At 39.3% G+C, this 27,677-nt stretch overlaps 1 protein-coding gene across 3 annotated transcripts in view; it reads right to left on the minus strand.

Moving 5' to 3' along the window:
- Positions 1 to 3,756: 3,756 nt before the first annotated feature.
- The window catches only part of shroom1 (shroom family member 1), a 32,675-nt gene continuing 8,754 nt past the window's right edge, over positions 3,757 to 27,677 (minus strand). The window contains exons 1-9 of one of the 3 annotated variants that reach the window (XM_038292070.1): positions 24,106 to 24,202; positions 10,826 to 13,629; positions 10,554 to 10,740; positions 10,369 to 10,421; positions 9,619 to 10,128; positions 8,979 to 9,509; positions 8,414 to 8,522; positions 6,983 to 7,255; positions 3,757 to 4,888 (exon numbers count right to left, since the gene is read on the minus strand). In XM_038292070.1, coding sequence (XP_038147998.1) covers positions 4,634 to 4,888; positions 6,983 to 7,255; positions 8,414 to 8,522; positions 8,979 to 9,509; positions 9,619 to 10,128; positions 10,369 to 10,421; positions 10,554 to 10,740; positions 10,826 to 13,428 — 4,521 coding nt within the window. In that variant the 5' untranslated portion in view covers positions 13,429 to 13,629; positions 24,106 to 24,202 and the 3' untranslated portion in view covers positions 3,757 to 4,633. Of the gene's footprint in view, positions 4,889 to 6,982; positions 7,256 to 8,413; positions 8,523 to 8,978; positions 9,510 to 9,618; positions 10,129 to 10,368; positions 10,422 to 10,553; positions 10,741 to 10,825; positions 13,630 to 16,101; positions 16,448 to 24,105; positions 24,203 to 27,677 lie in introns of those variants that run through there. The other 2 variants (XM_038292068.1, XM_038292069.1) reach the window with 2 other exon arrangements.

The following is a 27,677-nucleotide window of genomic DNA, read 5'->3' on the forward strand; positions in this document are numbered from 1 at the left end:
CAATTTGTGGCACAAAAATATTAACAATCGATTGTAAATCTACTAAAGTTAAATAATGTTAAATCTCATTGTCTAAAAAATTGTATTCTTTTTTTTGTTAGTTGTGATTACAAAAACAAATGTGCACGGATGCTTAACTTGCTCATTTTGGCAAGTAGAGAGGGAATAAATTAACAGGAATATATTTTCATCGTCAACATAAAAAGGGATTTTAACAGAAAATGTAAACTTCTTTCTTAGTTTTTTAACATCTTTGCAGCTGCGTTTTACTGAAAGAAAAGATCCAAACCTCTCAGGCCATCATGGCTTACCCAGCGCTCCCAGGATAAACAATAAAGCAGCAATTAGTTTCTATGCTTTACAAAGCTAGATATGCAGAATCTGTTAGCTCATTTGGGATATTTTAATGTTCTTTTCTGCAACTTTCTCATAACTGATTAAATCTGCAAATTTTTACCATATTGGAAATTTAAGACTGTTAATTCAAAAACAGGTTTCTTGTTAACAATATAACGTTTTTTTATATCTGTTCTTTTATTTTCAAACTGGGCTATTGCTTTGTGTATAAATGGTGCAAAACAAACTTATATTGCCTTCTGCAGAAAGTATTATTAAAATGTTTGAGAGAATCCTACAGAATGATGCTGCCACTACCGTGTATCACTATGTAGACATCAGATTTGGTCTCTTCTACCTGGAGATCCAAAAAACTGTTCTTCACTGTTTTTATTAAATATTTAAAACTTATTTAGGTGTCTGTAAATTCTGGGGGCTCACACTAGAGCAACATGTATTTGGAGCACTGCTGTTTTCATGGAGCACCATCCTTCTGGGCACATTCTAAGCAAGATGCAAATCAATGTCAGGGAAAACAAACCACAGCTTTAGTAATGCAGGAGGCTGAAGAGGAGAGCCAGCAGATCTGGGGAAAGATTCAACCTTTGATTACCAAGATCTTCATTTCTTCGACAGTTGATCCTTAAAGAGGGGTGAAGGAAGCCATCTTTGTATTAAAAAAAAAAAAAAAACGGGCATGGCTGAACAGAGTCTGCGGTCTGAGGTTTCAGCTCCCAAGCATCCACAGCCCTGCCTTAAAACTCAATTCTAAAGAAATTGCATACGCAGTTTCATTTTGATTTACGTGGGCAAACAGAAAACTCCCACTGAATGAAAACAGTGGGTTGGTCGTTGATTTGCATCTGACTAGGAAGGTGTTTAGAAGGATGGGCCTCCATGTGCTTCAACTACAGGTTGTTCTAGTGGGAGCCACCAACTGGATATGTTTGAAGCATTTTTACAAAAACTGAGCAAAAGCCTCTGAGTTAAGCCTGTTTTGTGGTTGCCATGACAGAATGACTGAGACTCTACTCAGGCAAGAGCTCCTTTCACATGTCTGCTCTGCGCCCTGTACTACAAGGCAGGGCTCTTTGTGCTCTCATGACTTCTAGGGCAAAGGAAGTTAAATTAAATCACACAGATGAGAGCTATAGACATGACCTTTAGACAGCTTTGGGCTGCCTTTCATTTCGTTTGGTGGTACCAGAGTAAAAGGGGCTGAATCAAAAACATGCCAAACATTTCATATTTGTATTTGGCAACCATTTTGAAAAAAAAAAACCCAACACATATCTCATTCTGATTATATTTTGCAATTTTAGGTGTACATCACCTAAAATTCTTTTAAAATATATTGTTTGTTGATTCATCTCAAAATATAAAAAAAAGTGGAAAAGCTGTGCTTCCACAATACACTTTACTCTTTTTGCTACTTCTTAGTCTAAAAATGTTCTTACATTTATTTGTTTAAACTAAACTAAACACCATTAGTGACACCTAAAAGATTAAATTAGCTGGAACATAGATGTTTTTTTTTGATCCCTCGTTAAGAAAACAAAGTGCACTGGTTTGCCTGCAGATGGCAGAAGCGAGCTCTGATTGAATCAACCAAACTGTCCCTTCATAGTGAACCAAATGTGGCCTCCTTTGCCATTACTTTAATACAGTCGACCACATATATGAAAAGGACAAAAAAAGGAAATAACTTGTAACTTTCTTGTACTGTTCTGTAGTGTTTGGAGCAAACTGATTCCAAAGGTTTATAAAATAATCTGAATTTGATCTATTGTGTTCAGTTAAGCAAAAATCTGCACCTTTAATCTGCATAAAACAAAGACCGACAGGAGATCAGTGAATGCTTAATTTATTCACAATAATACAAACATCATGGATTTTTTAAAAATCCCAAACAGGCGCAAACCAACAATCACAAGAGAAAATGGGTGTGAGACGAAGAAGTGAAAGTAAATGTTGAACTGTTTGCCATGATTACTCTCCCACCGGGTTAAAAGGTCGTTCTAACTTGGTTTTCATAAAAAATATTTCTATAATCCAAACAAAAAACTGGATTGACTGAATCAGAGCAGCGTTAAAATTCAAAAACTGGGATTTTTATATCTGTTCTTTTGTGATGCAGTTTTTTTTGTCCTTTTCTTCAAGTCTTTTTGTTTGGTCGTCTTTGTCAGAAGTTTTGCACAATTTAGGGATTCCAGCCAGATGCAGAAAACAGCATAAGTTTTTTTTTTTTATTTTACCACTTGAAAAAAAAAAAAAAAAAAAAAGACAAAGAAGAGCAAGCTGTTTACCAAATGTTGAAGGACATAGGTGAAAAAAATTGAAGCAACAAAAAGGGAAAAAAAAATCTGTCAGGGTTAAAGAACTGCATGTTTTCTCATCGATTCAAAATTACATTTAAATATGGGAGACCAGAGCCAGCAGGTATCATTTCCCGAGGGGATAATAACATGGGGATCACTTCTTGAAACAATGACACAAAGAACAAAACAAACATGGATGAACCAAATGCAGAATAAGGGCTCCATGTGGATGGGTATTTGATTCAATTCAAGTACCAAAAAGAGCTGGAAATAAAGACACCTCAACAGAAAACTATTTCAGTCCTATTAAAAAAAGTGTTTCAAGTAGAAGATGTTGCTTCTGCAATATACAGACAGAGTAGGAGGTTTATCATCAACTGAGAGACTTGATGGCAGGAGAGACACTCTGCATCACCCTATATTTTTCTTAAAGGGCACATGACATCAGAGTTGGGAGGCCTGAAAACTCTGAATAAAAATGAATCACGACTAGTCTTTAGATCAAATTGGAAGTAGACAGTGATTCTAAGAGAATCTGAAGAAGCCATCTGAGTCACTGGAGCGTCCTATCATGCATGGATAAAGGCTGCTTTGAAAAATCTGTTGACAATTATGGAAGGGATTATTTCCATGACACAAGCATGCCTTTTTTTATGAGATGGTGGCAAATGGACAGTTAGGGTTAAAGAAGACGACTAGCTATAACTTATGTTGGTGAAACCAGCAGTGAACTGAGGTGTGGAAGAGGAATTTTAGTCTCCATCTCGGGATAATCGGGATACGTTTTAACCACTGGATTATGAAACTAATAAATAATAGAACCTGGGATTTATTGGGAAGAAACAACAAATATCTGAAAGAAGAGAAATCCAGTCAATGTAATATACAGGACATTAGCTTCAGCAGAGTCACCAGCCAGACCACAAACATGACTGTCGGTATTGTTATGGGTTAAACGTGTGAGGTCTGATGTATTATATTGAAATAATATTTCAAAACCTTTAATGTAAAAAGTAGGCTTGAACAACCACTGCATTGTTTGCTAATAAGTTTTCTGCTGATTCAGTTGGATTCCTACCTTGATTTAGACGGTTTTTTCCCCCCTTCCATATTATAGTAAATCTGTAACATACTGTACGCAGACTAAATATCTTATAACTTCTTTCTCTTCACTGGATTAATTAGCACATCCATCCTCCCTTTATAAGCTCATGTTTACACTCTCCAGTCTCTTCTTTGCCTTTGGTCATGATTGTGCTCTGCATTCCTCATATTCTTTCTATTCCAGACATGAAAATGGATAAAACCCTAAAGGGAGCCTGAACAAAGTTGTAAAAGTTAAAACAAATCCAAACAGAAAAAAAATAAAATAAAAGCTTTAACGGATGGAGTAAGGCCTTCTCACTGGAAACTATTTAGTCTCTGTTTTGATGTAATGTGCATTCTTTAAAAAGTGCTTTTTTTTTTTCATTCAACTTTTTTTTTTTGGTTTCCGGTGTCTTCATTTGAAATGCATATGAAAATACAGACAACCAAAAATTCTTCAACATCTAAATTCTTCCTGACATGATAGATGATACAGCAGCCCGCCCTCTGTGTGGCGACTGGAGCCTCATTGCTGCTCAGAGATGATCTTAAAGCTTATGGTCGGTTCCCATAGATGCAGGGCTGTTGTCTCAGTGAAAAACAAAGGAAACTATCTGATATGCTACCAGTTTCTGCACAGCAGCTCTAATAAGAAATATTCAACAGCTACAATAACATGTGAAGGCACACTGAAAAAGTTCAGCTCCGTTTAACGTTGAAATACATGTACAATATTAAGACACGTTTTAATGAGCACTGCTGATTGTGCAAACTGGGATGGGCGGAAAAGGTTCGCTTGACTCTTAGCAGTTCTTTCCTTCCTGATAATATGAAAGGAGATGTGGGAGTCATGATTGGATGATCTCTACCAGGCAAACTGAGCCAAAGTTCCTTCAAATATTCAGGCTGTTAGAAAGCGACTCCAGCTGCTCCTCTCCCAGCCTCTGCTTCTCCTCCAGGTCCTTCAGGCGGATGAGGAGTGAAGCCTTGGTCTGAACATAGCGCCGGTAGTCCTGCAGCTGCTCGGCAGAAAGCTGACGCGACAGGAAGGTGGAGACCAGGTTATCTCGGCGGTCCAGGTTATCCTTCAGATCTTTGGCATCCTCCCTCTGTTTGCACAGCAGACGGTGGCGACTGTCCAGAGATTCCTGCATGGAAACAAATAAGCTGTTAGATTCCATCCAGCTAAAGGTCCTTTTACAGCTTTCAAAAATGTTAAAACAACTAACTTGTTTGATTAGTTATAACCAGGAATTATTTGTTTTTATGGAATTTTAACGTTAAAAAGCTCCAAAGTTTGTTGCAAACATTTATCCCAATATCACAGTTTGCAACATTAAACCGTCAAACAGTTACAGATATTCTTCTATACAAACACACTTGCTTTTCTTTTCCAAAAACACATGTAAAAGTTGAGAAGGAAGTAAATGTGGATTAATTGCATCAATGTTTTCAATGCAGACCTTTGCATATTTGTTAAAAGTATAATATGCATTTGTATTTAAGACCCCTTTACTATGACACCCTTAAAACCTCAACCAGATGCCTTCATCATATCGATAAACAGACCAGGTTTATTCAGTTTAACGCATTCTAAAGTCAGCTGTTGGGTTGCTGCATCATGCTGTAGGGATGGTGTTTTTCAGGAAAACCAGGAAGATTTATTTTAACGCCATGTTGGTTTCAGTTTGAAGATGCACCCCATCCAGTTTAAATAAATTTGGGCTTTTTTGCCAAGAAAAATTGGAAACAGTTTCAGCTTGCAGAGAGATACCATACCTCTAAAGACTGCAGCTGTTAAGCAACACCAGGCGGTTTTGCAAGTTTAAAAGCTTGAAATCAAATCCATGAAACGTTTTAATGGTTTTATTTATAGAAATGAAAAATTTTAGCAATTTTTTGTGCAAAACAATTCTGCACAAGTTAGTTTTAACAGGTTATAATACACAGATAAATAAATAAATACACTGCAAAAATGATCTAGAAATAAGTACAAATGTCTTAAATTAAGTGTATTCACCCTTAATTTTAGCAGTTAAATGGCATGATTTGCCAATGGAATTAGTATTTTACTCTTAAAATAAGATAATTAGATAATATGCACTTGTAATAAGACGATGCAATTGCTTGTTCTTATTTTAAATGTAAATAGTCTTGTTCCATTGGCAAAGTGTCTCACTTAACTCATCAATTCAAGACAAAATGCACTTATTTAAAAAAAAATAATAGCTTATTTAGATTTCAATTTTTGCAGTGTAGGCTCAAATTGAGGTTATAAAAGGAAAATAAACTAAAAATCTTTGCATTTTTTCCTGCTGCAATGATTTCACTTTCAAGATATTTTTTTTTGTTTGATCTAATAGGAAGCTGTGAAAGTTGTAGCATCAGACGTCCGTGGCTGCAGTGTGTCCTTATGTCAACAGAGGGCAGGGTAGAAATGTCATCGAAACCGGGCCAGAGTTTCGGTGAGTCAGTGTAAATAGCGCTGTTGCTGATAACGACAAGACAGCAAATGAGCTTCTAACTGTGTGCAGCACGCTCTGCTGTCATGTTCGGCCGATGAACACATGAACAATGACATCTTTCAGGAATAACTCTGCAAATCAAATAAATATGCAAACGTGAGCTGGGGGTGAAATAAACAGCGAGAGACGTGACATCCAGAGGGACAATAAGCCACATCATGTCAGGTTTATCATAGGAATGATGATTTCTTTAGAGAAAAAAATATATAAAGATAATTAAAAGGCAAAAATTCAAATAATTTAAATACAGATAAATGAAGAAGCATTTTTTTTTTTTTTTTACATTCTACATAGAAACCTTGACTTCATTAAAGCTGCCCTTCAACTTTTCCCTACTGGTCTGTTTGCTGTGGCAAAAGCAAACACAGCCAGATTAAAGCTGAAGGTATCAGAGCTGCTTTGAATGAGCTGCTGTAAATCAAGAAATCTGTATGGTTACATAAAATAACGTGTCTGCAGAAGCACCTGCTGACGGTCTGCTTTTACTCACACGCATCATTGTGTATGTGTAAACAGCATCACCAGGGAAAGGCAGGAGTGTGGAGGGAAACATCACATGCAGAGCTGGTGGTAGGGCTTTGAGGACTTTTGCAGATCGTTATCAAGTCTTTAACTCATTGATAAGATTTCCTTTGATAAAAATCTAAATGACCTTATGTAGAGAGTGAAAAATTAAACTGCTACAGATAGAAGGAGAATCATGGAGTGGTTTCCTACCTTTTCCTCAGCATCTGTGTGTTGGTCCACGACGCTCAGGGCGTTTTGGACCCTGGCCAGACGGGCAGACAGGCACAGCAGCAGGTTGATCACCCTCTCCAGGTCCCCGATGAACAGGTTGTACCTCTCCAGCTCCACTGGCTGACAACGCTCTCGCACCAGCAGCTTCATGGCCTCTCCGAGCGCCGTGTTCTCCTCCACCTCTGCCTGTAGGGCGTCACGCGACTCCTCCAGGGAACGGAGGCGCTCGTTGACATAAGATACCAACAAACGCTGCAATAAAGCAGAGATGCGCCAAAAATATTATTACATGTTAGGTTCTTGCCGTTACAGCCTTGAGAAAGATTAGATTGCAACCCAACTATGGGGGATTGTTGGCCTAGTGGTTAGAGCCATGTGCTTGTGCTCTGAGAAGGTAGCAAGTACCCGATTCAATGCCCAGGGCCTGTACCCTGGGTCCCTGAGCAAGACCCTTAACCCCACAGCGCTCCCGGGTGCCCCACAGAGGCAGCCCACTGCTCCCCAATGGGATGGGTTAAAATGCAGAGGTAAATTTCTCTAAAGTGGGATCAATAAAGTTCAGTTATTATTTAGGAATTATTATCAGAATGCAACAATTCTACGAGGGATTTAAGGTAACAGAGCAGATCAATCTGAACCCACCAACCCCACAAGAGCTGGTGGCAGCATAAGGCTGCTGTTATGAATCGATGGAAAGATGGATGGAGCTAATTACAGAGTGATACTGGAAGAAAATTGAGCCGTTTTGCAAAAAAACAGCATCAAATTTCAGACTCTTGGTGTTCAAACCTGGTAGAACAATCTTAAAATCCATGAGTCTGTATTATCTAAAGACACGCCTAAAAGTCCTCGCCAAAGAGCTTCAACATTTTGATCCATCCACTTCATAATTCTGCACTACTTGACTTTGCTGTATCACAGTGAAATAGATGAAGGTTGGTGTAAAAATGTTGAATATGCAGAAATGGCAAGGCCTGCAAATGATTATGAATAAAGATATGAAGTTACAGGAGAGAGTCTGCAGGGCAGCCAGAAAGAAAAACGAGAGCTAGCTGCAAAGCCAAATATTATACAAGCTAGAGACACTGATAAGAAGCAGAAAGAACACCATGTGATAAGAGACAGCTATCTGTAGTGAAATGGGTCCACTTAGGCTAAATAGCAACCAGATGGTATTTATATTAAATCACCAGTTTTGCCTAAAGGAAAATGTTAAACCAAAGTAGTCTGTAAATGATTATTTACAAAGACAGCTGGTTTATTCGTATTCATATAACGATGAAGCAGTGGAAAACAACAGTTTAAACCTGGGTGTGTATTTTTATGACTAAAACATTTTACCAATTTCAAGGATTGCCTTTATAATGATTAAAATAAAATCTGAATTCTTCTGAGTACATTGGTTATTACCTTCTTCTCAGTGATGTCAGCCTGGCTTTGCTCGTCTGAAAACTGAGATTTCTGGCCGTCGCAGTCAGGCAAACACAGAGATGCTTCGGCTCCTTCACTCGCTTCGTTGCTAGAGACAGAAATATGTTTATGTCAACACATCTTCATTCATCCATGCAGTCTCTCCTGTTATTGAAGTTCAGATGTGATCAGGAATAAATGTCATTTTTGCTGAGTCAGATTTAGTATGTTTGCCTGAAGCAGTCTGAGAAAGGCCAAGAAACAGAAGAGCACTGTCTGCATGTATCTGATTACCCAGGCAGACGTGCAGCAGTAAGTAAATAAGCAGGTGTGTCTGCACATGTGGCGTAACGAAATGCAACGCATCACTGGAAGAGCTCAGTAGTGGAGCCAGTTTAAGGTTTCATGGAAACATTTATACAGCAGTCAGTTTTAACCTGTAACTTTTGTCGACTCCATTATCCTAATAGTTTAAAACATGTTAGTTTAATTATTTTTTATAGCAGAAGAAGTTATTGTCATATGGAAGGATGACAGGATGATCTGTTTAATTCACTAAATTCACCTTTCGGCTGTTCCTTTCTGCTCCTGTTTCTTCTTGTAGTGCTCCTCCATAAGCAGCGTGTCTTCCGACAGAAGCTGCTCCATCAGCATCAGCGCCGTCTTACGATTGGCCAGTGGACAGAGCACCCTTGCCAGTGACTGGTCAGCTTTGACCACTGCCTTTACAAGCTCCTCCCACTTGGGTTTCTTGGCAGACTTGTCCATCTCTCCCTCTGGCGTCTCCTCCTGTTCTCCTGCTTTCTCAGCCTCTGGGGCCACATCTTTCTGCTCATCTGCCTGCTGACTGACTTCTTCCTCAGAGAATGACGTGGAGGGAGACACAGAGGAGTCCTTGGTCTGCTGCGTGGAGATGAGACTGCCAGGCTCGTCTGAAACATTTGTGAGGAACCCCCCTTTAAGCTCTTCTTCTGGTGGGAGAATCCACAGCGACCGATCAGTGGTGATGCCGCAGCTCAGGGAAACTTCGTGGTTCATCTCGCTGCTTGATTCGTTCACTGTTTGCTCTCTCTCTAATCCAGAGGAAGACCCACCTCTAACAGAAATAAAAAGTAGAAAATAATCAGGCAGAAAGATAACACCTAAAGTGAATGAAGTATGACATATAAAGCCATGTTTGGGATACTTAAGTAGTCTCCTCTTACCTGGAGATAGGGACGCTCTCAGGAAGCTTCGTCTGGTTGGATGTGGAAGCGATCTCCCATTCACTGAGCTTTTGTCCTCTGAGGTTGGGAGGATTAGAAAATGTCTCATTAGGTTCTCCACTGGAGACGGGAGAGAAGGGTCGACCTGAGCTTCTGTCTCCTGCTGTATCCTCCTCTGGACAGTGTTTCTGGGTTTGGTGTTGGCTCTGTCCCTGAGAGTTATTCTGACCTACAAACTCTGCTTCCTTTCTCATTTCCTGTCGTCTAGCATCTCTGTCTTCCAAGAAGTGTGAAGCACTCCTCACATTTCTGCTAATGGCCGGAGTCTCGACTGAATTCTTGCACAGTTGGTCCAGGTGGTCAGAGCTTTTGCTCAAGGCCGACACTTTAGCTACTTTTAAAGCTCCAAGCTCCTCCATGGACTTCCCCCTGGGTCCCACCTTACGAGAAGGCTGCTGGCCCTCAACGGACCGCCGCTCCGAAGTCTCCACTGCTTCATTTTTCTGGCAGCTGAAAAAAATAAAAAAATAAAACAGAAGGAATGAAATAAAAAATGAACATTTAAATATGAACGATTTTAAGAAATATTGTCTTGGTGTAAGTCTCTATAAAGTGGTAACCCTTTAGGCGTCAGGATGAAACAAGTTCGTTTATGCCTGGGACACATTATCAACCTAATACCCTCCTAACCTTAAAACAAAACAAACCAAACAGATATTCTCCCTATTTTGCTACAGCAGTCGTACATACCTCTGGGTTTCCACAGTTTTAACTGGCAGTGGATCATCTTTTATGTCATTTCCCTGAAGAGAAAATGGGAAAATTCTTAGACTTAAATATCTTAATAAAAAATCCCATTAAAAGGTGTTTGGGTGAAGTAGAAATAAAGCTACAATTTTCTAAATTAAAAAGTACTGATACTATCAGTGCTGTACCTGAACTGTATGCGGGGTGGATGTGGATCTGTTCCTTAGCAGATTGCTTGGCTCTCGCTGGTCCAACAGACTCTCTGCAGACGCTGATTTTCCCTGAGATGGACCTTGGCTCTCCCTCATTCTAGAGGCGTTTTGGTGGCCAGGATAGTAGCCTGAGCAGGACTGTGCAGAGAAGAACTGGGCGTACCTGTTAGGGAACAGTTAAACAACATCGGTTATACTTCTGAGTTAGTGTCGAAGCATCAGGTTATTTGCATGAATATTTTAGGTACCTCATGGAGCTACTCGGGGAATCAAGGATGCGGCCGGCGGAGTGCGGTCTATGGTGTTTCTTCTTTGCGTGTTTCTCATGATTCAACGATTGTGGGCGAGATCCCCAGTCAAACGGTTTCTCCCCAAGAGAATGTCTCTGTCTGGATGGAGCTGGGAGAGGAGGTGCTGGGAGCTGCGGCTCAGCCACCGTTTGGCCCGTCTTTCTTTCCATGTACTCCATGAGGGCCTGTTGCTGCAGATGCTTTAGGTTTGTCTTTGACGCACTTGAGACAGACGAGGCACGACCTCTTGACTCAAACACCTTCCTCCGAGCTGCAACCAGTCCATGCTCCTCCTGCTGCATCTCCTCCTCTCCCTCAGACCCAGCCGTAAACAATCCCTCGCTTTCATTCCCAAAGGAGCGGCAGGCCGAGTGGCTGGGTGTGGTACCTACTTGGTTGAGTTTCTCTGGCTCAGAGAAGCAAATCTTCTTCTGATCTGGAGTCAGTCTCTTTCTGCCTCCGATGCGTGGCACCTGAGGCTGGGCCACATTTGCCAACCTCCCATATTCCCTCTCAGGTAATTTATCAATTTCCTTTGGATTTTCCCAGACCTCTTTAAGGCTCCCCTCAGATATTAATGATGGGGTGATTGTGTCTGTTGATATCTCAGAGTCCTGTGATGAGGAAAAGGAGTGAAGCGCAGCAGGTCTACAGTCGGGGTTTTGCGTTAAGCTGTGAGGCCAAGGCAGCTGCAGGTCCCTCCTCTTAAATGATGTCTCTCTTAAGACTTTGCTCTGGGCATCCTTAAGCTTTTCTTTGTAGTACTTTTTAAAAGAATCGTCTAGCGTGCCACAAGCTACGGGCTGGACCTTTCCCCTGGGGTTCTGGCAAACATCACCTTGTGCAGGTCTCTCATCGTTTCCTACATCTCCCTGGACAGATTTATTAAGACCCGTTTCCTTCCTTCCATTGAATTCAGGATCCATCTTGGGCTGGAAAACTGCTCGATTGGCACCGGTAAGGTGATACAGCAAGGGAGTAGTCTCTTTGTTTATCCTCTCACTAGCAATGTCCTCCGAAGTCTGCCGCTTCCCTCTGTTTGCTTGATCGTCCCTCTTTTTGTAGTTTGTGGGCTCATTGCTTATCAGCATGACCTCGTTTTGCTGAGCGGCTGAATCCGGTGGACTTTGTCTGTCGGGTCCACAGTAGAATATTGGATTGCTTGCAGTGTGCCGGCCAATATCTCGACTTTCCTCCACGGCATGTGAAATGTTGGGCGGTCTGTGATTCATGTGGGCCAGGTTCTTGGACATTGGGTCCACTCCCTGATCCTCAGAAATAAAAACCTCCTCATCCTCTGGAATGGTACCGCTGGAGGGGTGAGAACTAAAAAAATGATCCATTGTACTGTGAGATCGCTCTTTGTCTCGTCTGTGTGTCTCCAACACAGCAGAGACCTCCTTTACAGCTTCTGTACCACTTATAGTTGCAGAGTGCGTCCTCATCCCAGGTTCAAATGGTTTATACACTCCTGTGACAAAGTAGAACTGTCCCTTTTGTTTAATGCTGCTGCTAAGCAAACTCTGACTGCTGTTCCAGGGGCTAGGGGCTCGCTGCGGTTCTGAACCAGCACACCTTTCTTGAGCCGAGTGCGCTCTTTTGCGCTCACTTCGAAAATGACCACTGGGTTTGTTCTGAGGGTCTCCATTACAGCCACTGTTGGCAGAAAGCTGTTTGGGTGTCGGATGTTCAGGCTGGTTTCTGCCTGGAGGTGGTGATCGGCTCACGGTGTTTGATGACCTGAGCAGCTCAGAGGCAGCATTGTTGTCCACAATGGAAGGGTTTTGTGGGCTCATCCTTGACTGATTGTGAAGCTGGAGGTGCAACCGGTAGCTTGGGGGATGCAGGGCCTGCTGCACCTCCTGCGAGCCTTTCCATACCGAGTACACTGTCTCAGAGTTCACACCTTTATCTGGGATCGCCGTGTCAGACCTTGGAGCGTTTAGACTTTTAGAATGGGGTCGGCCATTGGGTCTGAGCTGCTGCTGAGGTGGTTGAGGCAGGGGATTAAATTCAGTACCCTGAAGGTTAAATCGGCTGTTCTCCAAGTTTTTAGTGGCAATAAAACTATCAATCCGAGCTGGGACTGGGGGAGCAGGAGCATTCTGGGACAGAGTCCTTGAATGTAGATCTTTTTTAAGGTGTGCATTATTGCTGGTGCGCAATCGCTCACTGCCATTGTGGTTGTAGTAGTTCACATCCATGTTGTTGCGATACTGCTGTGAGATAGCTTCAACTGAGAGGTAGAGCTGATCCATGGTCTTTGAGTCTGAATTCAAGAACTGGGCTGGATTGTAAAAGGACTTCACATATTTAAGGTCTGCATATTGACTGATGGAGCTCGACTGCAAGTCATCAGAGAGGAAGGGAGACGGGTAGTCCGGAGCAGTTGACCCACCCGAGAAGGAGCTATATGCAGAGTCTCCTTTGCCGTGTTGGTGGTGGGCTATATGGTCAATACTGCTGTGGGATTTGGCTGGCGAAAGCCGGCTTACTGACAGACTAAGAGGATGCAGGTCCACGTTGCTCATTCTCTCAATGTGCAAGCTGTAAGAATCCATGGACTGGGGCAGATGGCAGAACGGGAAGGACGGGACTTGTAAATGATACGAATGTGAACAGGCACTGTTGCACGAGTCTGTCCTGTGGGGGGAAACTGGGGGAACCAACACCAGCGCAGTTCCGCCCAGGTGTCTCTTGTCCTGGTCTCAAGCTAAGTCATGTTCTTGGGTTAGCTTAAAGCGTCCTGAGACAGTCTGCTCCTGGTGGGGAAAACAAACAGAGCACAGACAGGTTATCAATCTTTACTCATGTCTTGCTTTAGGACATGCTTCTGGTACAGATCCAGACTGAAACTGTTTGCCCAAAGATGGGTTCTCAAATTACTAAAGGACATATTAAACTAACATCTTAAATAAACGAGTTTTTGTTAGATCACCATGGTACAACACACAGACCGATAAGTTATCAAGGTTTACACAGGGTTTTTTTTTTTTTAAATATTGCTATGCCTTAAAGTCCTTTCACTCAGATCAGGGAGGCACTGATCTGGTTCCTGAATCAGATATCAGCTTCAACGTTAAACGATGAATAACTCTGATCCAACCACTTAGTTTTTATTAAGATCATATCCAAAAATAGAGATACAGCAATCCACAGTGTTTAAGGCAGCTAATATATTACATTTTAAAATAACTGCTGTACATGGAAGTTTGATTTATTTCTTATTGATGTGAGATAAATGATTCATTCATTCAGCAGTAGTATCGCATTGGTATTGGGTATCAGACATGCTCAGCCAAGGTATCGTTATTTGATAAAAAACTGGATTGGTGCATCTCTAACTAATATAGCAGAGAGCTGTAGTAATTGTTGATGCACATCAATGAGTTAGGGGAAAACTGTCTAGTTTGGCCAAATATGTTACTTTTAAATCATAAAAATAGGGATGCAGGTTTATTTTTTAGTGATTGAGTCACAAAGCATTAGATTAGAAGTGTTAATTCTAACCCAGCTTATATATATATATATATATATATATATATATATATATATATATATATATATATATATATTTTTTTTTTTTTTTTTTTTTTTTTCTACTTTCCCTTTTTCCCCCCCACTTTTTTGTACATGCCAAATCCAGAGAATTTTTTCTTGTCTTTCCAAAGATATGTTTTGCATATTGAGTGTTGATTTGAGGATCAGGAGTGTAAACCACCTGCTGAAGGAAGCATGTGCCGTTTTGCAACAGTGATGCCGCTCATTAAAGGCTCTGAGGTTGGTGGTGCAAACCGCATACACATGAAAAAAATGTTAGGAATCTCATCAAATATTTGGGGATTAGCCATGTGGCATGTAAAACCCATTCTCAAGAAGTGATGCTTTTTTAAATCTTTTATGTTAAATAAATACTATAAATGAGTAAAAAAAAAATACAAAAAAGGTGATGAATATTATACTAGTGAACCATTACAGAAACAGACTTTGCTTGCTTTAGAAATTATCCTTAAACATTTGCCATGTCAAAACACTTTAACTTAAAAGTTTAAAAATAGACAAGGATATTATTTTAATATGGATGGGTGCAAACATAATTCATACACATACGTACATCTACCTTAAACTATTTAAATAGGGGTTAAAATAAATCTTTAGTTATAAAAAACTATGTTTGGTTGTTGACTAATGTGACATACATCAAGGAGGGAAAGTTATTACTGTAACGCTTAACCACATTCATTAAATCCGGAAGAAGTCATCTACAAGTTAAAAAATAAACATGTGTCCTACTTTTATTGTGAACAAAATGTTAGAAAGAACAAATCTACAAACATAAGTTTTATCTAATAGGTTCCCAGTGCTTTAATCAGTTTTGTAGCACATGGATATCTAGACATGGACAGCCCAGTTGGTACTAAGATGACAGGTTTGAGATTTTCCCATGACCCACATGCCTTTTCATGACTTTGCCGTTTCAATGTTTGAAGCTTGATGCTTGTCAAGCATGTGCAAAAGTAAATGTTGTTGGTAAAACAAAGACACACCAACCACTTATCAAACAGTGAGCAAGCAGAATCAATATTATATTAATGATGGAAACAAGACATCTTGTTCACATCCTGAATTAGCTTGACTAGTTTGCTTCTTTCTGGTTCATGATAGTTAAATAATTCCCCAGTTATGGCTTAAATAGACTGCTGACAGAAAACTCTTTAAATCTATAAGTATTTGCTCCATGGTCTGAAAAGTCTATGGGGGAGCCTGAAAGCCTGCATCAAACATGATGCAACATGGTCAATCTGCTTACACACAAAACCTCCTCTCCAGAGAGAGTTCCAAAAAAGGTGTTGAAGGGAATTGAATGTATCGACAAGGAGGTTTCTGATCTGCCGTCCTCTGAGAACAGAGAGAGGCTACTAAAAAGAGGAGCGCTCAAGTGGAAGTGATGGAGGGGACAGGCAGTGACAAAATGTACAGAGGGGTGCAAAGTGGGGGAGGGAGGGGGAGGCAAAAGGGTGACTGGCCCAGACAAATACTCTCACACGCAAACCACAACAAGAAGAGACAGGAGAAGCAAACGGTGACAGCCGGGAAGCAGAGAGAAGTAGGGGAACTGGAGGGGTGGCCAGGAAGAGCCAGAACCGCTTCTACATCAACAGAGCAAGGTGGACTGAAAAAGTTTGTGAACAACAAGCTTTAGTCAAAGATGGAAACAAGAAAGAAAAACTCACCAAAACTTTGAGTCTAAGTTGCTGACTTTCCTGCTTCCCATCTGAGAAGGAAAGGTCTCTTTTGCTATATTCCTAAATCCAGATAAAACTGATGATTTCCATCTGCTTCTGAAGCATGAGCGAAGCAAGTTACCAGGAGAAGCAAGTGTGAGAGGGAAGACTTCTAAGTGGGTCCCTTCTCCCCCCACAGAGACCTTGGGCTGCCTAGTGGGAGCCACTGATTGGCCGGCCGATGACGTCTGGCTCTCTGATGCACAATGAGCAGAGAAGAGGGAATATTTCACTGCTGCACATAGCTGCTAGTGCTGCAGGCTGCCCAAACAACAGAGAGAGAGAGAGAGAGAAAGGGGTGCAAAAAAAAAAAAAAGAGGCCTCGCATTCCTGGCTGGCTTCAAAGACGGAGCAGAGTCGGGGCACCATTCATTCCCAAGGCCCTGAGCCTGGCGCATGGAGACTAGCCAAGGCAAGAGGGAGGACAGAGAGAGGGAGGAGGGGGATAATGGCGATGGGGAGAGTGGGTGTATGGGTGACCTCCCGAACTCCGCCCCACAGAGGGGAAAAAAAGGCTCCTCACAGCCATCCGCATTAGTTTATCTCTTATAGGTAAAGTCCTAAAAGTTCTAAATACTGTTTAGTCAGCCCTTAAGTGTATTTATCCTAATAAGATCTACTATACATCTGTGAATATGAGGTATATAAAACAGACCTGGTTTTATGTTGTTTGCTTCTGCTTGTTTAATTCTATGCTGGCTCAAATTAAACCAAAGGCATAAAAGAAACACTTTAGAAAAATCAGAATTTCCATGAAGGATCCTAACATTTATACAGTATAAAGCCGTACTTTCCCAGATCTGAACCTCCAAAAACCCTTTGTCTAATGGATGTGCAAATAATTGTAGCAGCAGTTTGCTTTAAATACAACATATATGTATCCGTTTAGATACATGGATCTTTGGATCGAGCGGGAAAAAAAAGTCTGAAAATACAAAGATTTTTTATCCTACAGTTTATTTAACAGACTTTTAAATCTGGAAAAATAACGATCTAGATCAGGGGTGACCTGTCTGAGTATTTAGAGCTCAAAATTAGGATGTTTAAATGCAACACAGAAGCTCAACAACTGTTTTCTTTCAATTCAATTCCGTTTATTTGTATAGCGCCAATTCACAACACATGTCATCTCAAGGCACTTTACAGTTCCCCAGATCATCCAGTCAGATTGATTCAGTTTTCTATCTAAGGAAAACCAGTTGATAGAATCGACTCATTGACTCGAATGCAATCCCTCACACTAAGCATGCTAGTAGTGACAGTGGAGAGGAAAATCTCCCTTTTAACAGAAAGAAACCTCCAGCAGAACCAGGCTCAGTGTGAGCGGCCATCTGCTTCTTTAAAGAGAATCAAAGGGGGGTTCAAAACAAGTTCAAGCATAAATCAACTTCATTTAACCATTAGGGGTGTAAATACATGATTGTATTGACTTGTCTTGATGACGATATGTTTACTAGAGCGGGAGTGATTCATTGATCAAATTTTTCTGTTTTTGAAGTTTGAATTTTTCAGCCAATTATGATTTATTTTTCCACCAATGCTCTTCTTTAGCATCCATAGCTCAGAGTAACATCAGCTTCTTGCTTTTTGTTCTTAGATATTAATAACTGATAAACCATCTGATTGTGTGAAACCACCAGCTGTTATATTTTCATTGTTTGTTATGAAACATGAATGTATTAAAAGCCTGTTTTACAGCTGGGATTTAGTTTTCCTATAAATTTAGGTCCCCACCCACAGAGAAAGATTTATTTGATTCATTAAAATGAGTCATTTGTTAATTGTTCTTACTATAAGAGAAAAAAAAAGCTATTAATTGTATTTGGTCAAATGGGAGATTCAAATTTCAAGCCAAACTGCCCAGCCATAACGTTTTTACCCATATCACAAAATCTGTCATGTTACAATCTTATTTAATTTCATCTACAAATGAGATCCACATCCAACACAGTAATTTCTATCTATATCACAGTTCAGCTATTTGGATAAAAAAAACAGCTTTCAACTTGATAAAAACTAATAAGAGATCACCTGCTCACATTCTGACACAGTACAGCATAGATAGTACATTCAAAAGACCTGATGTGAATTGATAATTAATTTTATACCAATGTAACTTAACAAATATATACAAAAATAGATCTATCTATTATTAAACCACTAATAAGCATCTAGACTTTGTTCACCAGACAAAGTCCCATTCTGATAACAACTCCTATTACTGCTCTATTACATACTAAGCCATTTTAATGACCCAAAGCCTCATTAAACCATAAAGTATGAAGATAACATCTACACTTAATTTCAGAAAGCCTTTAAATAGTTTTGTAGAAAACCTCTATTCCCAGCCTCCTTCAGAGCTCAGATCCATCTGAAAGAAATACAAGCTAGTTTTTAAAATGACATGTCTTACTGATACACAAAGCTGACACATCCCATAAACTACAGCCTTCAAACTAGACACTGATCAGTCTGTTATGTAGATGAAACCCACTCTCTAAAAACAATGGCAGCTTTCTGACCTCCTGTGTTCGCTCAGTGTTCAACAAAAGATCCTTGTTGCCTTCTCTATTGTTTGCTGGTGAAGCTGGCAGCACTGCTTTTCTTACTGCTAGGATGGCATCAACAACTAACTGCACTCAGTTCCTACTGGAGGCTGTGGGTTACTCCAGCATAATGCTTATTTATGAAGGCTGGATGTATTTGAAATGGTGAAAAGAAAAGAAGAAACTGCAGCAGTAAAACAGGGCTGTGTGATACGTCAGAGCTACACAGAGGACAAAGAAAACAAATGTCCACTCAGAGACAATTGATTCAGCTCATGAGGAGAGAATAAATGTTTTAAACTTGGTTCATAAATCATTTTGTCAGAGATTTTAAGCAAATCCTAAAAAATAGGAATCACCATTGGTTGTTTTACAATTAAAGTAAATGAAAACTCTTTTGAAGAACCTTTAAATATGATGACTAACAATGATGGAAGACAGAGGCCAATTTCTTATAGCCACTACTTAGAAAGACGTGTAGCGAAGTTTGATAAGTAAGGCAGGGTAGGCATATTACACCCCAACTTAACAGAGAAGATGGGGCAGAAGTCAAATGATACTAAGAGGTTAGAACAATGCAGCAAAGACTTTTCTAAAGGGGTCAATAAGTAGCCTCGTGAGACCATCCTGATCTCGCAAGCTTTCAAGGTTTCACTCGCAGATCAGTCTGGAGACTCTCCATTAAAGAAAATTTGGAGCCGTTCACCAAACGAACGTCCAATCAGCGTTGGCTTTGAGGCGGGTTGAGGTGTGACGCAACGAGAAGCACAACAGTTCAGTCTAAAGAACATGGCGGCTTCAGCCGATGAAACTTGCGTTGGCGTGGCTATCGAGCAAGTTTTATCGGAATTACAGAGTATTTCTTCACCGAAAGAAGAGCAAAACACTGCTCTGGAGGCTTTTCTCAGAGGAAAAGATGTTTTTACTCTTCTCCCGACTGGTTTCGGCAAGAGTAGCCTGGCTTGTGGTTGTGTTTTCGTCGTCGCTCTGTTAGTACGTCATATGCTTCGTTGATCTGATTGGTTTATTTGGCCCGTCTATCACCAACATAGGCCAATCAGCTAACCAGTATTTTTCGCCCCTTCCCAAAATTACTTCAATGGAAGGTTTCCAGATGGATATGCGGAGCAAATCGATCTGGCGGAGTCAGGTTAGTCAATAAGCTGCTGTACTTCAGAATTATCATTTTAAACCACAAACAGGAAGCAGTGAGATACCAGGTTCCACCTATACTAGATATAAGGCACTGTTTTTCTTCACTACAAAACACCTTGTCAGCCTTCATTTATTTCTTTAAAAAAAAAGGTTAAAAAAATTTATTCCATAAATTAAAATTCATTTAGCTGAATAAAGTAAAAAAATACTTGCTTTTCAAAAAACTCCCCCAAATGAGAAATATAGGGATGTTTTAATATCATAAAATACAAATAATAGTATTAAATGTCTGAATGAAGATGCTTATTTAATCAAAAGCACATTCACCAAAATTAACAAATGGAAATCAATAGGGATGCACGATATTGGGATTTTGGCCGATATCCGATATGCCGATATTTTATAACTCATGTAGCCGATAACCGATACCGATGTTAAAGCTGGACAAAAATACGTAGTCATTAAAAATAGCAGTTTTGTTATCCATTTCTGACACTTTGAAAAATAATATACTCAAATATATTTTCATATGCTGATATCAAATTGATTTTTAAAAACGCGGTATCGATCTATTTTACTTTCAAAATCTTGTAAAATTTAATCGTTCTGTTACAAACTCTCGTGATATTTTGCAAATTCTTGTGAGATTTTGTTAGTAAAATAGATCGATACCGCGTCAATATATCAACATATAAAAATATGGCAAAATTTTGTGAATTTTCAGGGCATTTCGTAGCATAACAATGATATATAGCAATATGTCATTAGTAAAAGAGATTGATATGGTGTTTTTAAACGGCAATATTTCAGGATATGAAGATATTGGGATATTTGAATGTATCAATATTTTTTCCCTCGTCTTTAGAAGTTTTTAAGTCTGTAAAAAAAGATGTTTTTGAGGAAGAAGAAGAAGTAGTATTTTTTTTTTTTTTTTTTTTTTAGACTTTAGAAACTCAGAAGCTGATCAAATATCGGGTTAAATATCGGTGGGGTGGCCGATGTCCGATATTCAGTTTTAAGGCCGATACCGATAGGGGGCCGATTATATAGTGCATCCCTAGAAATCAATAAAAAGAGCTGGTTGGTCTAGAGCAGTGGTCTCCAACCCTGGTCCTCAAGATCTACTGTCCTACAGATTTTAGATGCATCCCTGCTTCAACACAGCTGAATCAAATGAATGGCTTGAAAAGGTAATCAAACATTTGATTGAGCTGTGTTGAAGCAGGGATGCATCTAAAATCTGTAGGATAGTAGATCTTGAGGACCAGGGTTGGAGACCACTAGTCTAGAGAGATTAACATAATAGCTGAAATGATTCGTTTCAGTATCCGCCTTCGTCTAAGCAGCAAATCTCTAGTTATCACAGGGCAGAAAAAAAAGTAAAGGTTTCTTGCACATAAGTCATATTCTAATAAAAACATAAAGCAAAATATAAGTTAAGCAGGACAGAGGTGTGCCTGAGGAGGGTAGAATCCTTAAAAATGTACTTGGGTAAGAGTGGCACTACTATGGCATATTTCCACTCAAGTAAAAGCTAAAAATGTACTCAAGTAAATGTAACTAGGAAAGGCCTAACTCTGGTGACTGGAGACCTGAATTCACACTCCTGCATACAACTGCTGTGTCAGGAAATGTGTAAACTTTGGGACACGCTGAGCTCTGCTTACAGCACAGAACATTCACTGGGAGACAAGCTCCGCCACAGCAAACAGATCTGTTTGCATGCAGTAAAAGCAAAGTTCTGTTTATGTTTAATGTAAAACTAAGAGGTGAGCAGTCAACATCCCTGCGCACAACAGATATTACCTAAGCTACTTTATCTTAAGGTCCCTGATTGTTCTACTGAGCCACTTATAAAGGCTCAAATCAGACTGCAGGTGGATATATGTTGGAGTTCCAACAGCTTGACTGGGCTCATGTTCGCTGTGGGTAAGTGTGTCATTGTGACTCATGAGATTTTTTAGTTGATAAATATAGCAGGAACCCTAACCAATATGAGTAGTAAAGATGCTTATAGAACTATGGGCAGATAAGTGACTTACAAAACATATTATCTATAAATTGAGCAATCAGATCAAAATGAAAAAAAAAAACACCTGACATTAAATGCCCAGTCAGGCCTAAAAGGCATGACTCCAACTGTCTGTAATCAAACAGAACCAAAGAGGAAGTGGGTTTAGAAAAGCAGGAAGCTGTGAGACTTTAAGCGCTAACAGAATGGAAAAGGAAAGGCACAAAAACGTGAAACAATGTCGCTGTCAACACGCTAATTCAGTAACGTCTGCATCACGTATGCTGCAGGGAGAAACCATGGCTGCCCGTTGCTGGGCAGTGCTCACACCAGCGTCCAAAATCTCTAGCTGACCAAGACAAGCTGTCACAGTCTAATAAGCTCTGCATTCCTGCCCTGATCTGGCCCAAATAGCAACTTAGACCTTTACTTCACTTTATTTGGAGGCTGCATGTAGCTGAACAAAGCAATAGGTTTGTAAAACTATACAGACCCCATGCACTTTGAACTGTGACCATGTTTCTGTCTTTTAATTAATGCAAAGTGCTAACAGTATGGTTACATAACATCACAAACAGGATATGCAACAGCAGGGTCATAAGACGGTAATCATACAATTTTTCTGTATCATCTTTGATCAATCATTAACAGGTAACCACATTATCCCTAGCTTAGCACAAAGCCGGTTGAATGACAAACCTATTACATCCATCTGGCCTCTGTGAACACAATTACTTTTGTATTAAGGACCCCCAGGGGTTTGCAACATGATCTGACCACAGCGGGTTGAACTGGAGACTGCAAAAATTCCTCAGCAATGGAGGAGCTCCCAGCTGCAGGCCGAGGAGCTTGATTTTATTTAGGACTGCATGCTTTTTGGAGTAAAAAATAAAAGATTAAAGGACGATATTATGCTTATCATGGGTGACCAAAAGAATTTACCCTTTACCTAAAATTTCAGAAAACCCACAATAACATTTTAAGCTTATGAGTGTTTTGGATTAAATTAATTACAGCAAATATGGACAGAAATTCAGAGTTAGCCAGTTACCCAGTAGTTCAAAACTAAATACATCCATGTTCCAACCATTGTAATTTGATTAACCTTTATTCAGTAAAAAGAAAAAAGTAAAGTTTAGGGACACATACTTTGATGGCACATGGAACAAGCCTGGTTGGTGCGTGTATCTAAAAATATGCAATGGACAAAGGACAACCATAGCAATGAAAAAGCTGTCCCTGTGGGAAGCCAAGGAGTCAGCAAGCATAATAACTGACCCACTTTCTGTTTAAAAACGGGAAGGATCTTCATCATTGGGGAAAACGTTTAGCGTTTAGTTATTAATCAGTTCTACATATTTGTCTTGGTTCAGCCCGTATCTATCTGCTGTCCCTGGACACTAATGTCTGTGAAATAAACAGAGAATATATCTATTTCACGTTTCCATTCAATATATAGGGGAAGATTCATTGAGGTTATGTTTGATCGATAGAGTGCTTTCCAACTTAATTATTCTTTACTTCTGAAGTCAAAACAAAATGCAAAAGCCATTTTTTGTAACACCTTAAATCAAATTTAATATTTCGATTCAATTTAATTTCAGATTTGTTAAACTCGTATCTTGCAGACCCGGACTCCATTTCTGTGTTTTCTGTATAGGTCTAGTGGAAAGTTTGGATTTAGTTGTGATGACTTCATTAACATTCAAATCAAGATGCATATGCATTGCATTACAAATAAAATCCTACTTATCTTATTTAATTAGTTACATTTTGGCAGATCTAACTGGACTGTTCGTACAAAAAAAGCTCCAACTTATTAGAAAAAACACTTTAATCAATTAAGGGGAGGAAAATGTATTTTTTTACGTTTCATCTGATGTTTTATTGTTTTCATGACATTGGAAGCTTTTCCAAAAGTGTCTATTGTTCTGCATGGATCTGTATTCTATCTCCAACTCTCTTCCCATCTGTGTGCTGAGTGACCAACCACTTTAAGGGTGTTACCACCACCTAAAGGGCTGGAGGGAGAAAAATAGGGTCTTTCTCTTGTTAAATGTGAAGCAACCAAAACTGGGATTGTATTGCCAATTTGCCTCAAGTGTCAAAAGATATTTTTAGGCCATGTAAAAAACTATGTTTTACCTTTCAAACTAATTAAATGAAACTAAAATTATTACATACAGAAAGATTAACTTTCCAACTTTTATGGTATCCTCCCATTCATCCTCTTATCTGTACCTGCTCATCCTGGTGGGGTCACTGGGAGCTGGTGCTCATCTTCAGTAGGCAGTGTTATAAACAACAGTTGTTATTATCTTTAGCCACCATCACTTTTCTGTTTTTAATGAAAACAAAATTAATATGTGTAAGTTTTAATTCGTATATAACTGACAGTCATCATAGTATGGAGATATCAAACAGACTTAAAGGAGATAAACCCAAAACAGAAAAAATAGAGCTGAGAATAAAAGTAAAAAATATAACACATCCACTCTCTGGGGTCAGTTATCACCTGCTTTAATGGAAACTTAATCAGTTTGGGACCTTTTTGTACCATTTTCCCCCCTAAAGTTCAACTTTTCCAAAAGAATTTTAATTTATTTGCTCCATTTGAAATTTTCCATGACAAGAACACTGATAACCTAGTAGACAATTTTAAAATCTAACTCCATTAAGACAATAAAACCAAACCATCTACTATATGTGCATGCCAAGAAAGCAGTGTCACAAAATCGGTCAGCAGACCAAACACCTGACACTTTATGGCGACATGGCACTTCGTGCGTTATCTCTTAAAATGTGGGTGATTTGCAGAAGTACATGGAAAGGAATGTGCCTGATAAGCAGCTGGAGCAGGTAGAGCAGGCAACACAAACAGGTTTTTGTGAGCAGCACACAGGACTCCATTTGACTGGTAAAAACCAAATATGTAAATATTATTCAAAGATTAACCCCCCTCCGTCCCCCTTCACATACTTGTGATTGCACATTAGCTAACACACACAGGCTTTGGGCAGCTAGCATTTACACAATAGCAGAGCTCAGTTGGTCAATTTGCTCTTTTCTAAACTAAACCGCCGACTAATTTCACAATTTGTGTGAATGAAAGCAAAATATTTCATGCATTTTATAGAGAACACAATCTTATCTCTGAACAGTGTAGAATTAATGTATTCATGCCCACATCTGATAGAGAGCAAGAAAGAAGAGAAAGTTTCTATAATGCTGCCATGATTCTCAGCTGGGATGTGATCTCTCACTGCCCCCCCTTTGACATCAAATCATTCCCTTCTATATCTGGCTTGATGTTTATGACCCTTGTCCATGCAGTGCTTTGAATACAAGGACATTTTTTTGTTTGTTTTTTTCTTCCTTCCAAATAAAATATCTTCTTCCACATGTTGGCTGTGTAACCCTTCCTAGCTTGGGAGCTGTGGAACTCTGCGGCTTCTGCAGAATTACCTCAGCGGCCCCTGTCTGATTTTCTAAGCAATCCTCTCCTCTGCAGAGCAGGCAGTTAACCCTGTAATGCCAAATGTATAATTTTTGATACATACGATTTCTGAAATGTTTTGCGTCTGACACCTTTTGCATATTTTAATGGTAAAAACTTTGCTCAAAATCCTATTGTATACAATCAGATTTACCTGATAACAGAGGGCAGAAGACTACACAAAAAATAATCTTGACTTATCGCATAGTAATAAATTATTAATATCAAAAATGTATTCTGTTTTTTCTTTGTACATATTTTGTTAAAAGGCCAAATAGGGACTTCAAACCAAAAAAATTTAATTTTCTGTTTTGTTTTATTCGTGGATCGGGCTTTAAAGGGTTAAGGTGGATGACCATGTGTTGCTAAACTGTTTTACCTTTTTTATTAAGCAAGCTCTATAAAATTTTGAGCTAAGGATATGTTGGTAAAATCCCATAAAATCCCAAAAAAGCAGATTTAAATTTGTGACTGTAAGAAAATGTAAAAAGTTCAAAAGGAATTAATTATTTCGTATGGCACCTTAAAAACATTAAGCCATACAAAAAAACGCCATTACTTACAAGTTGATCAATATTTATTATGCCTATGTTGCGTACACCATTCTACCCATGCAGATACCACTGCAATGCTCTCACTGCTCATCTGTGAGTCTATGTTGATACCTGATAAGAGAACAATGAGTGGGACTCCAAGAGGAGCAAAAACTTTGCATGATACCCCAAAAACTATAAGAGGAGATCGGCAGATAAACTTTTTAATGCAGTGTCTGCTACTGATTTTTGAGCCAATACCCCTTTTTTCCCCTCCCAAATTTCCATGATAAAAATGACACAACCATAAAAAATGTAACACGAGTTTCAATTTAAACCAGACATGGCCGTTGAATGCACTAATTAATCGACAAAAGCATCCACATATCTGCCGGTGCTAAACCACTAACATTTGCCTAAAATATGCTGAAGTATCTGTCTGTCTATCTCTCATATTAAGCAACAGCTTTAAATCCAGTTCCAACATCCAGTTCCAAAGCCATCTGAGGGCATTATTGGTCTAAAAATACGTTTTCCCCAAAGACCTATTGAACAGAGCTCAGTTATGTTTTGTCATCAAATAGTTCTCACCCACATCCAGAATGGAAAATATAAGCCCCTCTTGAAGCTGTTATATCATAAGGACAAAGATTTTGATTCAACATCCCTTATATAATGAACTTACATATTTAATCCCAAAGCAAGAAGAATCTACAAGGGAAGAGGTGGAAACCCAATGACGTGCTACAGGCGATTTCTACAGCTCCAATTATGAACGCATGACTTGCGACTGTAAGCAACAGTTCTTGATTAAAGCCCGCCAGGAAAACCCGATCACCATGAGGATTGAGTTAACTTTGTAGAGCATCAACATTTTACCCCATTCCCCAAGGGGACAAAACATTACTTAAACTTAAAAGCAGGCTTTTCCCCTTATTTTGTTGGACCTTCAGGGGGTAGAGGTCTGGACAAAACCACATCCTAGAATGACCTAGAATATTGCTTCTTTGGACAGGTCTGATATAAAACAATGACACTCAAAGAAAGGACAACGATTTGATGTGTTTACCATATCAAATATGTCCACTTCTACCTGCTTGCAGACTTTAGGAGGCATACGATACGCCCCCTTAGGGCAGCGGATTCAGGACAACAAGGAAATGTTTGCTCAGGGTTGCAAAGGAGATTTGAATTGCAAACCAAGGCAGACAGTGTGAGAGCTAACAATTAACGTTCACTTTTCCAACCCACTGAAAGGGCTGACAGAGAAGCCAGCAACAGACTGAAGAACAGGCATGTAGAATCAGAGATGTCTGATGTTCCCAGTAAAATCGATAAGATCAAATGCAAAAAAAATTAGAGAATGAACACTTTTATTTAAATCATAAATACTGATCATGACAAGAATCATCTTTTTATTCTACTCTGTATAAATAAAGCCAAAAGATTAAAAAATGATCTCTCAATGCATACGAATTTATCATTTTCTTAAACTTGAGTTTTTAGAATAACAGGAAACACATTTTTAAAACCTCCTCCCTTTAGTAAGCTGCTTTAAAGATAACTTTAGCATTTTAAATTAATTATCAAGAATGACCCACAGATAACCCTAAACTTGAGTGTTTTCGTTTTCAGTCCTGCAGTGCCTCTGCCAAAAGTCAATGTGTTTTTATTTTCACTCATAAGATCTAAAAAAATGTATAATTTAGTCTTAAAAAACAAAATAAGAAGAGATTTTAAATTGTCAGCAGGTACTTTTAATGCCCAAACAAAAACATTTTAAA

Source organism: Cyprinodon tularosa, unplaced genomic scaffold (genome assembly GCF_016077235.1).
Source record: "Cyprinodon tularosa strain WSP-4 unplaced genomic scaffold, ASM1607723v1 ctg307, whole genome shotgun sequence".
Lineage (NCBI taxonomy): Eukaryota > Metazoa > Chordata > Actinopteri > Cyprinodontiformes > Cyprinodontidae > Cyprinodon > Cyprinodon tularosa.